Raw genomic sequence first — 13,136 nt, 5'->3', positions numbered from 1 at the left:
TTTTTTCCCCCCGCAGAAATCGTCTTTGTAGTAAGTTGGGGAAACAAAGGGATTAGAAAAGATGGCTACTTGAAGTCCTGTGGGGCTCATTATGATGGCGGGAGGATCGCCACCGCAGGCCGGAGGTGTCGATCCTTCCACCATCACAATGTGATTCACCCACCGCCAAATTAGGATGGCGGTGGGAATCACATTGGTTCCGCCGCGGATGGAAAGTCCGTCCGCCATGGTCCTGCAAGGCAGTCCTTTTCCGCCCGCCTTGTGGAACCCGGAACTAGGGCATCATTGCTGCGGTGCGGCACCGCCGTAGTGATTAGGATGAGCCCTTTCACCTGTCTTTTTGCGACGGATATCCTGCCGCAAAAAGACAGGCAGAGACTGGTTTTGGGAGACCGTTGCGGGTCCCCTCTGAGGGGGGGTGCACTGGGGGATTACCCATGTTACCCCCCTACATTTCCATGCACAAGGTGGCAGGCACCGCGTGATGCCTGCCACGTTGTGCAAGGAAATGCACATTGTCGCATTTTCATATTGCGGACGGTGCTGCAGCCAGTGTGGCGGGCGCATCCTAATTGGGCTGGTGGGACCGCCGCATGTCTGGCGGGCGGTCTCATCATCTTTATGATGGCGGGCGATAATAATGAGCCCCAGTGTCCTACCAACTAATGTTCTTTGTTTTGTGTTATATGAAAATAATAAATATTTGTTTGAACCTACTTAAGAGCGCCTAAAGCATTGATACTTCCTCCTCCTTAGTATTTTTATTTTCATCTGCTTACTTAATCATATGGCAGCGGCAACACCCCCATGCACCCACCTGTCCTTGCTTCTACTCACCTTCTGTGTACATTTGTCAGTGCAGTATCCAGACAGAACAAAATCGATTTCCTTCGGTGGGATTGCCATGACCGGTGTGTACACCAAGCCAAGTTCCATAATGCCCGCGTCATATTTCCGGAGAGTAGGGGTATAATGCAGGCGGATTCCCGAAGAGTCCTGAAGTCCTGAGGAGGCAATTTAACATGAATGGGTGACCGAGCAAGTACAAGCCAGAAAGGACCATATACATAAAAGAACCAATTACGAAATTGTAACATCAATGCATACAGTTGCAGGCACTGTATGGACCAGATGACAACTAACCTGGCTCTGTTCTCACCTGGCAGAGAACAGTATGAGGAGCCAACTGAACTGATGATAAGCATGCAGGTATCTCGCAGAACATCTTTAACCTTCCTTGCTTGGCTCTGCGTGGCATAGTAAATCTGGAGTAATTCAAGGCAGCGCACGTTGCTGTCTTGCGTTATTCTGTCCTGGGAAGGCGTCCCATGGGTGAAGGGTGGGACTCCTCACACTTCTACTCAGGGATTTTAGCACATTTCCAGATTTACCTACAGTAGTAAACCTGGGCATGCATAAAAAAAGTACGTCATTCCGAGGTTGGTGCTAAAAGGAGAAATAACTTTGGGCCACATGCATCAACAAAAATACCGGTCGCAAAGGGGCAGATTCACAGAATCTGCCCCTTTGCGACCGGTATTTTTGCATTTGGGATGCATCATCCCAAATGCAAAATTCGCAATTTAAGGAATCGCAAAATTTGCGGTTCCTTAAATTGCGATTGCATTTAAGGAATCGCATATTGCGATTCCTTAAATGCACTGCATTAACAACAACAAATTGTGATTTCACAAATAGCAATTGCAAATTACCGTCAATTTGATGTTGATGGCAATTTGCGAAAACTAATGTTTCATGTTAAACACACACATGCCCTTGGGGTAGGTGTGTGCGCAACATGTGGTAAAATGGTTATTTCAGGGGTGCAACAGGGTGTCCTTTTGGCACCCTTGCACCCTTGAAATTGCATGCGCAATTTGAGAATACCTATTGGGTACTCGCAAATTGCGCATGCAATTCCTATTGATTCCTATGGGCCTCTAGGCCCATAGGAATGAATGGGAAGCCATCCCTTAATTGCGACTATCAATTTGCGTGTCGCAATTAACGAATGTGTAGGAATCGCAATTGTTTTTGCGATTCCTACATGCATAGGCAATTGCGATTCCTTATTTGCGATTCCTTAATAATCACAATTAAGGAATAGCAAATGCCTATATTGAGGCATGTGCACCTATATTTCTCCTTGTTTTTTCCTCTGCCCTCTTTCTTCCTCCTTCTGCAGCACACATAGAAAGGGAAAAAAGCCTCTAAGGATTGTTTTTGTGTTTCCTGTGAATACCTTCCAGCACAAAAATAATCAAAGAGAAAAGAAGACATTTCTTCTTGTTACACCAGCCTCAGGTAGGCGCACTATTTTGATGCAAATCCAGGTTTATGGACATTAGTAGGTATGGGTTTGTGTCAAAATAAATTGGTGGATGCACAGGAATGCTTATGCTCCACCCATGTAACGCCTCCATGACACAGGGCAACACCAGACAGTGAAAGGCCCTACCTTGCATTACTTTGCAGGTCAAAAGTAATGCAAGGCCATACAAATATCACCATGTTTCATCCTTAGAATAACCACTAATACCATAATGCTAAGAGTGCACCCCATATGCCAAGAATTAAATTCAGCACATCAGGATTTGCATTTTGCCATGGGTAACAGCTCCCATCCAGTGCAGAGACAGAATATTGAGTACAAAATATCAAGTTGCACAAATATCGAGTCATTAATATCGTGGGTCAGGAATATCAACAGCAAGAATATCGTAGTCAAGAATATCGACTTTAAATATTGAAGTGTTTATTATCGTTTGCCAAAATATAGCTGTTATAAATATCTTTTTTTATTATTATGTATTTTAGTATATATTTTATATGTATCTGATGTATGCTTTTTTGTATAAGATTCGTTTGTATTTTAAATATACGTGTTACATTTTTCGTAGTTATTAATTTTTTTTTTTTTATCTTACACTTTTAGTACCGCAGCGGGTTGTGGATTTATACAGGAATAGGGTGGGAAGTAATTTAATTATCTAAATTTATTTTTTTATGTGAATTTAGTGTTTTTAGTTCCGTAGTGGTTTGTGGGTTTATAGGGGAATAGGGTTGGAAGTAACGTAATTATATTTAATTTATTGATTGATTTTTATTTATTAATATTTGTATAATTGAGATGTTATAGTGTTAAATGTGTAAATTAATTTATTATTGATTAATTATTAATGATTTTTAATTCATGTTAATTAATTGGCAATTAATTATGGTAATTGTGTAATTAATTTGAGGTGTGTATTGTGGTGTTTATAATTTATAATTTGTAATTAATTTTAGTAATTGTCTAATTAATTATCTTTGTGTGTTGTGGTGTTTATAGGAGTGAAGGGTGGAAAGTAATTTGTGTTTAATTAATTAATATATAGTTGTTAAATAATGTTCATTATTTGATATTTATTTTGGGTAAATGTTTATTTTTTGTGTTTTGATATTACATTTGAAAGGGTAAAGGGTGGGTATTAAATAACATTTTGTTATTTAATTATTCGTTGTTAATAGTAATAGTATTTCTTCAAAATATAATATTTAATTGTGTTTTATTATTTTTATAGTTACATTTAGGTGTGTGTTGCTGATATTAGAGTGTTTAAGCTTGGGTACTCAATTATTTTATTTTTATTTTTTATCAACATGATGTTTTTAATTGATTATTAGTTATGTTAATTATGAAAATAAATGTAAATAAAAATGTTGAAGTGTTTTGTTATTGGTGTGGTGTTATAGGGTATAAAATACATAAATACATTTATGTTTTAAATCCATTTTTTTTGTTTGTTAATATTTGCTACTTTTAAATAATTATTGTTTATAAATGTATTTATTAATTTATTTTATATATTATTTGTAGGTTTTTGTTGTATGTAAATAATATTATAATATGTGTTCTTTTTATATGTTTAATGTATTTAAATGTATATTTTTAAAATATTGTTATTTTATGATTTTTCAAATTTTGTAATATTTTTTGTTTCTTTTCAACTGGTTAAGTATTATTAGTCATTTTTACCCCTCCGCTATCCAACAATTTCCCTACTGTTGCACTCACTGGAGTGGGAATAAAAAATGTTACCTCTCTGCTATTCAACACTTATCCTATTGTTGCATTCAGTGGTTTGGGAATAACAATTGTTACCCTTCCACTATCCAACATTTCTCTACTGTTGCATTCTTTTGAGTAGGAATAGTAATTTTTACCCCTCCGCTATCCAATACTTTCCCTACTATTGCATTCACTGGAGTGGGAGTTGTAATTTTTGCCCCTCCGCTATCCAACACTTTCCCTACTGTTGTACTATTTAGAGTGGGAATAGTAATTTTTACTCTTTTGCCCTACTGTTGCACTCACTGAAGTTGGAATAGTAAATTTAATTCCTCTGCTATCCAAGACTTACCCTATTTTTGCACGCACTGGAGTGGGAATATGAATTTTCATCCCTCCGCTATCCAACATTTCTCTACTGTTGCATTCTTTGGAGTGGGAATAGTATTTTTTAACCCTCCGCTATCCAATACTTTCCCTACTATTGCACTCACTGGAGAAGGAATTGTCATTTTTGCCCCTCCGCTATCCAACACTTTCCCTACTGTTGCACTCTTTAGAGTGGGAATAGTAATTTTGACTCCTCCGCTATCCAACATTTTCCCTACTGTTGCACTCACTGAAGTTGGAATAGTAAAGGTGATCCCTCTGCTGTCGAAGACTTACCCTATTTTTGCACTTACTGGAGTGGGAATAGGAATTTGTATCCCTCCGCTATCCAACACTTTTTCTACTGTTACCCACTTTGGATTGGAAATAGTAATTTTTGCCCCTCTGCTATCCAACACTTTCCCTACTGTTGCACTTACTGGAATGGTAATAGTAATTGTTACCCCTCCGCTATCAAACATTTTCCCTTCTGTTGCACTCACTGGAGTTGGAATAGTAAATTGAATTCCTCTGCTTCCAACACTTTCCCTACTGCTGCACTCTTTGGAGTGGGAATAGTAATTTTTACCCCTCCGCTATCCAACACTTTCCCTACTGTTGCACTCTTTAGAGTGGGAATAGTATTTGTCCCCTCCCTATCCAACACTGTCCTTACTGTTGCCATCACTGAAGAGGGAATAGTAATTTTTACCCCTCCGCTATCCAACATTTCCTCTACTGTTGAACTCACTGGAGTTGAAATTGTACATTTAATTCCTTCGCTATCCAACACTTACCCTACTATTCACTCACTGGAGTGGGAATAGTAATTTTTTCCCCTCCGCTATCCAACCCTTTCCTTACTGTTGCTATCACAGAAGTGGGAAGAGTATTTTTTACCACTCCGCTATCCAACACTTTCCCTACTGTTGCACTTATTGTATTTGGAAATGTTAGTTTAGTTTTTTTAAATAGTTTAATGTTTAAATTTATTATAGAATGTCCTTTTTTATTTAAAATTATATAGATGTATGTTATTTTTATATAATTTAAAAGTTTAAAAATTAAATAAAGATAATAGTTAATAAAAGAAAATCAGTAAATATATGTATATGTATAAATGATTATGACTGTGTGTTTATATTTTTTTTAATTACGTTTATTTGGGGGAGGTCTCCATCAAACGATTGGATGCACCATCATCAATCTCTTCCCCACGCCTCTTATGGAGCACATCAACTTCCAACTACAGAAAGACGCGAAGACCATGATAAGGGGCATACTTGCCTACAGACCCCCGGGACCCTGTCCTACTTTCTGAGATGCCATCTTCAGCATCACAGCCCCCCTGGCCATCGACTACAACAGCTACAGCCTACTCCGCGACATCAACTTGCACATCAATGACACCAATTATGCCAACTCCGTCACCCTCATAGAGAACCTGAACAACATTGACCTCACCCAACCGGTCACCGGACCCACACACAAAGCCAGACATTCACCTCTAGTGGCTGAATCAAATTCAGCCACACCACAAAACTCATCTGGTCTAACCTCTCCATCATACACTTCTACATCGCCGATGCCCCACACCCCATCACTCAGTGCTACACCTCCTTCCACTGCAACTGGAGCAGGGTCACCATCTCCTACTGGACACAGATGCTCACTATCACCAAACCCAAAGCCTCAGCAGATCTCGACCTGGCCATCAAGAACATCTCTACCTGGATCACCAGCTTCACTGACAGAGTTGCCCTACTGAAACCAGCAAAAGCAAACAAAACTTCTAAATATGCCAGCTGGCCAACCACACCAAGGAACTCTTCAAGATAGTCAAGGCATTCTCCAACCTGACAGCCACAGACAACACCATCCACCCTTCCCAAGAACTCTGCGATACCCTCTCAGACTACTTCCACAGTAAGGTTGCCCCCATCTACAACAACTTTGATCCCCAGGCCACCACCCTCAACCACCTCAAGCAACCAGTGAACACCAGCCAAACACTCATTGCCTGGTATCCATTCACCGCCCAGACTACCAAAGCCATCATGTCTTCCATCCACTCGTAAGTGCCCCCCAACCCCTGCCCCACCACCTCTTCAACCCCAGAGTGAACCCAATCAGCATGGAACTCACCAGCATCCTCAAAGCCTCTATCAACACAGCAACCTTCCCGGACAGATGGAAACACACAGAAGTCAGACCCCTCCTAAAGAAACCCTATGTGGACCCCAGTGCCTAAAACATTATCAACCAATTTCCCGGCTCCTATACCCAGCAAACGTACTTGACAAAGCCATCAACCACCAACTACTGAATTCCAGCAACATAACCACCTACTGGATGCCTCAAAATCTGGATTCAATCCCAACCACAGCAGTGATTGCAGCCGCAGATTACATCAGAGCTCTCCTCGGCCGCAAAGAAACAGTGGCCCTGATCCTTCTCGATCTCTATGCTGCGTTTGACACCGTCTCCCACAACACCCTGTAGTGAAAGAGCCACTCTTGTGGTTTGGCACCCTATGATGACCTTCAACTACCACCATTTTAACTGACTTTAGTGTGTTATTATACCCTAGCCTGGATATATGAGACGGTCCTGCATATGTCTGCTTCTCTTCTGTCTTGTAATCTTGCTGTCTTTCAGTGGGAGCTGTCACGGAGTAGAACAGTCTTGCCAAGAACAGAAGGTGTGGGATGTGCATTTGAAAGCGTGAGAGGGAGAGAGAGGTGTGGAATGTACTCTTTGGTTTCGAAGTGCAGTTTTGTGAGTGGTGGTGCACACATGTGCATTGTGTTGTACATTGGTGAGAATTATGAGCTCTTACTATTGGCTTTGACATGGCCTCATGTCATCTTGTTTTCTGACTTTGACTATTGGCTTTGACATGGCTTCATGTCATCTTGTTTTCTGACTTTGACTTTTGGCCTTGACATGGCTTCATGTCATCTTGTTTTCTGACTTTGCCTTGCTTATGAGTTTTTACTATTGGCTTTGACATGGCTTCATGTCATCTTGTTTTCTGACTTTGACTATTGGCTTTGACATGGCCTCATGTCATCTTGTTTTCTGACTTTGACATGGCCTCATGACTGGCTTTGCCTTGCTGCTCGCACGTAGCTGTGGGGAGGGCAGGTTTCTGCTCTTCACTTGTTTTTCGCTCCTCACTGACCAGAGTGAACTTGAATATGTTGTGGGAAGTGTCTGTGGAATGTACAACTCTGCCTCAGAGTCAAAATATGGGAGCTTGGCCAGCCTCTATCTTTGCCTTGACGCAGACAGGTACAGCCAGCTCAGTTTTTTCTAATGAGAAGAGGGCGAGGTTTTCTAGAAGCTTCGCCTCACTTTGAGTAATGGTATTAATGCTAGGCGCCTTCGGGCGCCAGGTGGAAGTTCACCACAGAATAGACGTATTGCTGTGGAGGTGACGGAACTTGAGTCCTGATTGAAACTCCTTCCTGGGCTTTTGACAGGCTTCCCAAGATTGAGTTGGCAAGGATGATGCAAAATCCTTCGGTGAAGTGTTGTTAACCATTTTGTATATATTTTCTACTCTTTGCTATTTGTGTATATACTGCATTTTATTTTACTTGTTCATTTAAAAGTGTTTGATACCTGAGAATCTGCATTTATTGATATATTTGGCAAACTTTTTAAAAACATTGCATTAATAAACTTGTGTGTGTTATTTCAAAGCACCTGAATTTGTCTTTTGCCTCCAGAGTGGGAGTGCTGTGCAAACGTGTATTATTCAAAGGTGCAGTGGTAAATTAGCATCTCAGGTGGGAGTGCAGGGTTTGGGTGTGTCCTTTTAGAGAAAATCACACTCATTACATGCTCAAAAGTGTATATTATTTAAAAGTGCAGTGGTAAATTTGCCTCCCAGGTGGGAGTGCAGAGTTTGGGTGTGTCTTTTTTGTGAAAAGCACATTCATTACACACCCTCATCAACAGGCTCTACAACATCAGCATACACCATGATGCCCTCAAACGGATCGCCTCCTTCTTTACAGATGTGCACAAAGTATTTGGCTGCCTCCTTTCACCTTCGCCCCCAATGACGTCATTGATGGCGTACCCCAAGGATCATCTCCCAGTCCCACCTTATTCAACACCTACATGACCCCCCTCGTAGATGTCATCAGATCCCACTGTCGTAACATAATCTCCTACCCTGACAACACTCAACTGATCCTATCACTCATCATGGACCCCACCAATGCCAAAACCAACTTCTCCAGCAGCATGACCAACGTAGCCAATTTGATGAGAAACACCTACACCAGGGACTAGAGCTGGTGGACAACTGCACTCGGACCAACCACTACACCAACAGACAATGCACGCATTCTGGGGATTATCTTCGACAGCCAACTGACCATCAAATGGAAAGTCGGCGCAGTCGCCTCCTCCTGTGTCCACACTCTTCACATACTGTGCAGGATTTTCAGATGGATCCCAGTCAGCAAAAGAAAGACCATCACTCAGGCCCTCGTCACCAGCTGCCTCAACTACAACACTCTCTATTCCAGCATCTCCACCCTGCTCCTCAGAAGACTCCAGACCATACAGGATGTTGCAGCCAGACTCACCCTGAACCTTCCCAAAGTCGCACATCGCCCCCCGCCTCAGAAAACTCCACTGGATCCCCATCCAGAAGAGATGCCAGTTCAAGGTCCTCACTCATGCCTACAAAGCCCTCCACGATCAAGGACCATCCAGCATCAACCATCAAATGAATTTCCATCTACCCTGTAGGAACCTTTGCTTCTTCTCACTCGTCCACACCCCCCACATCCTTCACAGCCGGAGCGGAGGCGGCTCTTTTTTCTACATCTCCGGCAAGACCTGGAACAACCTGCCCATCCACTTCCGAACAGCTCCCTCCGTGGCAGATTTCAGAAAGAAACTCAAGACCTGGCTTTTCGATGAAGACACAGCATCCTCAGCACCCAGATACCCCTAGGGCTTACAGTGCTGCGCTCTACAAATACTGATTGATTGATCAATAAAATTAAGTACTACTGGGACAATACTTTGATTTGCTAATGCTTTTTTTCTATCCATATGTTTACCTTTTTAGTTTTGTTTTAGTTATCTTTGGTATTTAAACTATACCTTAAGGAGACACTAGTGTAAAGCCAATTGCACCTATTCTGTATGGTAAACATATGTATGTTTTCCCAGTTCACCTGCCTGTTAGAATGCGCCTGTGCTTTTCTATTAAATTATATGTTATTTTTTTTATTTAAACATTTAATTCAATCATACTCCTATTATGTTTTGTGGCAACCACGTGCAATAAAAAATTAAAACAAATAAACATCAAAATAGCTTGCCGAAATCTGACCTAGTACCTTTTCCAATTAGTGTTTTCTCATATATACTACACACTGATTGTCTTGAGCTCTTAATAGAAGCATATTTACATGTTTTATTTACCTGCTATAAAGCTTTATGCCTTGTTGCTATGTACCTTGTACCACTGCACTCCAGGGCCAGGCCTGCATTTCATAAAGAACTCCAATGAAATAAGATAAGTAAATGTGCAGAAGAATTTGTAAGAAATTGGGGGGCATATTATCAAGACAGGCGATGTGAAGGACATCTAAGCTGAGCTTCAATTGGAATTCCATAGAGCAAATTATCAAGCCCATTATTGCCGTTTTAGCGGCAGTTTTCTGCCGCTAAAGCGGCGATAATTTTATCGCCTGTCTTGATAATATGCCCCAGAGGTATTAGCTGAGAGGAGTGAAAGCCCCACTTAAATAAGAAAAACAATCCTTTTCAGGGTGAACCGCAAAAGTCTCCAAACTAACCTGTGATTAATTAGTAGCCTGGAACAAAGCACTCAGGCTTAACTTAGAGGCAATGGGGCATATTTATGAGCCCCTTTGTGTTGCTTTTGCACCACCCAAAGTGGTGCAAAAGCAACACAGATGAAAAATTAGATTTATGGAGCCACACAAGACCCCCTTGCATGGTCCTGCGTGGCTTCATAAATCTTGAGTAATGTAACACAGCGCAAATCGCTGTATTGCATTAGTCTGTGCCAGAGAGGCATTTCCGTGGTATTGTGTAGGAGTTCCCACGCAGCATCCATGGATATTGATGCATTCCCAGATTTACAGAAACAGGTAAACCTGGGAATGCACCAAAAATGTACACCTCCCCAGGAGAGGCATCATGAGGAGAAATGTATTTATTTCTCCTCGTCTTTTCCTCTTTCTTTCTATGTTCTACATTCTGCAGCACACATAGAAAGAGGAAAAAGACCCTCAGGATTGTTTTTATGCAGTAAGGAGCCCCTTCCTGCACAAAAATGACCCTGCATGCAATGCAGGCAAACTTACACCATGGTACAGAGGTGCCTGCGCTGGCACCAGGTAGCCCATTGTGCACCAGCGCAGGGGAAAGGACAGGAATGTACCGTATTGCCTTAAATACAGAGTGATCCTGCCCTTTCACAATGATGCAGCACAGCAAGGTTGCTACGCTACGCCACATTTTCATAAATATGGGCCAATGTGTGAATTATTTATGCAACACATAAACAGTAATGAAAGTCAAACACAACACAATGTAAATAGATGGAGTTAAATGTAATAAATAAAATGACACCAAAATGACGAAAATCCAATCAGTAGAACCGGAGATGTGAGTTAAAATGTTTGGTGAAAATGGTGGCAAAAAGTATAAAGTGCCACTTGTGGTTATCTGGTTGTTCTGGACCTGGCAAAAGTCACAAGCCTTTTATGGTCCTGCTGGAGCTTCCTGGTTGTGGCTGATCTTTCCAATTCAGAAGTCACTTTGAGGTCACAAGGAACCCAAACTTCAGGATTTTCAACTTTTCTTGAGGAGGAGTTTCTATGGGAAGCCTCTGGAAGCTTGTTGTATCCCTATAGCTCACATAGGAGGTTAGCCAACTGGTCCTTGGAGTCACTCTGGCTAGCCTGGGTTCAAGGCAAGCTGGTCCAATACTTTCTTGAGTCAGCATGGCAGTCCTTCTTCCTCCGACAGCAAGGCAGCCCTTCTTCTAAATCTTCCACAGGTCTGGGAGTGTTCTGACGAAAGGCTCTGAAGATTACACATTTATACCAGGTTCCAGCCTTTGTGTGGAGGAATTCCCTGGCCTACTCTGAAAACGGTTTCTGGCCAGTCCTTCCCATTCCGCTGGGTTTGGCTTCAAACTGTCTAGTTTGACAAAGGCAAGAGCAGGCCTGGTTTCAGTTTCCTTTGTGTAAGTATCTCCTCCACACCTAGGCCTATTTCTTACCATGTCTAGATGCAGTGCACAAAACACCAAAGGAGGGCTACAAACAGTCATGCGACCCTGAACACAGGTAGAAGGGCACATTTGGTTTAGACAGAAAAATGTCAACTTTCTAAAAGTGGCATTTTCAGAATAGTAACTTAAAATCTGACTTTGGCATTTAAGAGGATTTTAAATTACAACTAATTTGAGTGTTTTTAGCATATCTCTATCTGTTCCCAAACTGAAGTTAGTACTTATTGTGTGAAATAAGGCAACCCATGTTAGACTACTGGCGAGCCTCTAGGGCCTACCTTAGGGGTGACTTATAAGTATTAAAAAGGAAGGTTTAGGCTAGGCAAAAGATGTATTTTGCCAGGTCGAAATGGCAGTTTAAAACTGCACTACAGGCTGCAGTGGCAGGCCTGAAACATTTAAAAAGCTACTTTAGTGGGTGGCACAATAAGTGCTGCTGCCCACTAGTAGCATTTAATTTACAGGCCTTGGTTACATGTAGTACCATATAATAAGGACTTATATGTAACTTAAATGTATCAGGTGTAGGCAAATGTTACCATGTTTTCAAGGGAGAGCACAAACACTTTACCACTGGTTAGCAGGAATAAAGTGCACAGAGTCCTAGAAGCCAACACATGTTGGTTCAGCAATGGAAGTTAGAGGAAGGCAAAATATGGGGTGGCACAGCAGTAAGGGCCAGGTCCAACACTTCTACACAGGTCCCTGGATATTATCAAACACTATGGGAGAAACAATTAAAATAAATTGTATACATTATTTTGTAAATGCAAAAGTCCCTATTTTTCTCACCTTCAGCTAAATTTCAGCTTGCTTCTGTATTTAAAGAAGAAACTGTGTAGGCTTTGAGCAACACAGAGACTGCAGGATTTCTGGGCTGCCATCCTGATTGCCCTTATTAGGCATAAAACAACTCAGTAGTTCAGTGTAGACTGCAGCTAGAAGGTGCCTGATCAAATACACATCCCAGCTGTTTGTGATGGAATCCACACACTGAGCTCTCGCACAAAAGGGACTGGTATATACCTTCCTCTATGTGCTCCTCTGATCAGAGGTCACCTTCTGGACACTCTCCTTTCACTCATGCCCAAAGTCTGGAACCAACTGGGTAGCCCAACTGGATACTATTGAGCCACCTCTAACAATACTGCAAGCAACCCTTGACACTGACAAAGAGGCAGCCTCTGAGTGTATTTGATTAGCTATTGATGGTTCTCCATTTATCTGTCTATCACAACATGTGCATTCTATCATCACTATTTATCTACCATTGCTTCACTATTGAATTATTGAAAAGAAAAAAAAGAAAAGATACATTTAAAAAGACACACATAAGTTAAAGTACAGCAACTCTTGACAGTCTGAGTTTATTAAATACAACTTAAATCATGATATATTACCTTCCTTATACATATA

The 13,136-nt window shown here is 41.4% G+C and overlaps 1 protein-coding gene across 1 annotated transcript in view; it reads right to left on the bottom strand.

The window, feature by feature from the left end:
* DBH (dopamine beta-hydroxylase) overlaps window positions 1-13,136 on the bottom strand; it is a 451,213-nt gene that overhangs the window by 220,608 nt on the left and 217,469 nt on the right. Inside the window, exon 6 of the mRNA XM_085612530.1 lies at window positions 838-1,004. Within this exon, the coding sequence (XP_085468656.1) occupies window positions 838-1,004 (167 nt within the window). The remainder of the gene's footprint in view (window positions 1-837; window positions 1,005-13,136) is intronic.

The sequence above is a fragment of the Triturus cristatus genome, chromosome 1_2 (assembly GCF_964204655.1).
Source record: "Triturus cristatus chromosome 1_2, aTriCri1.1, whole genome shotgun sequence".
Classification (NCBI taxonomy): domain Eukaryota; kingdom Metazoa; phylum Chordata; class Amphibia; order Caudata; family Salamandridae; genus Triturus; species Triturus cristatus.
The sequence above is the reverse complement of the archived record's forward strand: the minus strand, read 5'-3'. Positions and strand labels throughout refer to the sequence as shown.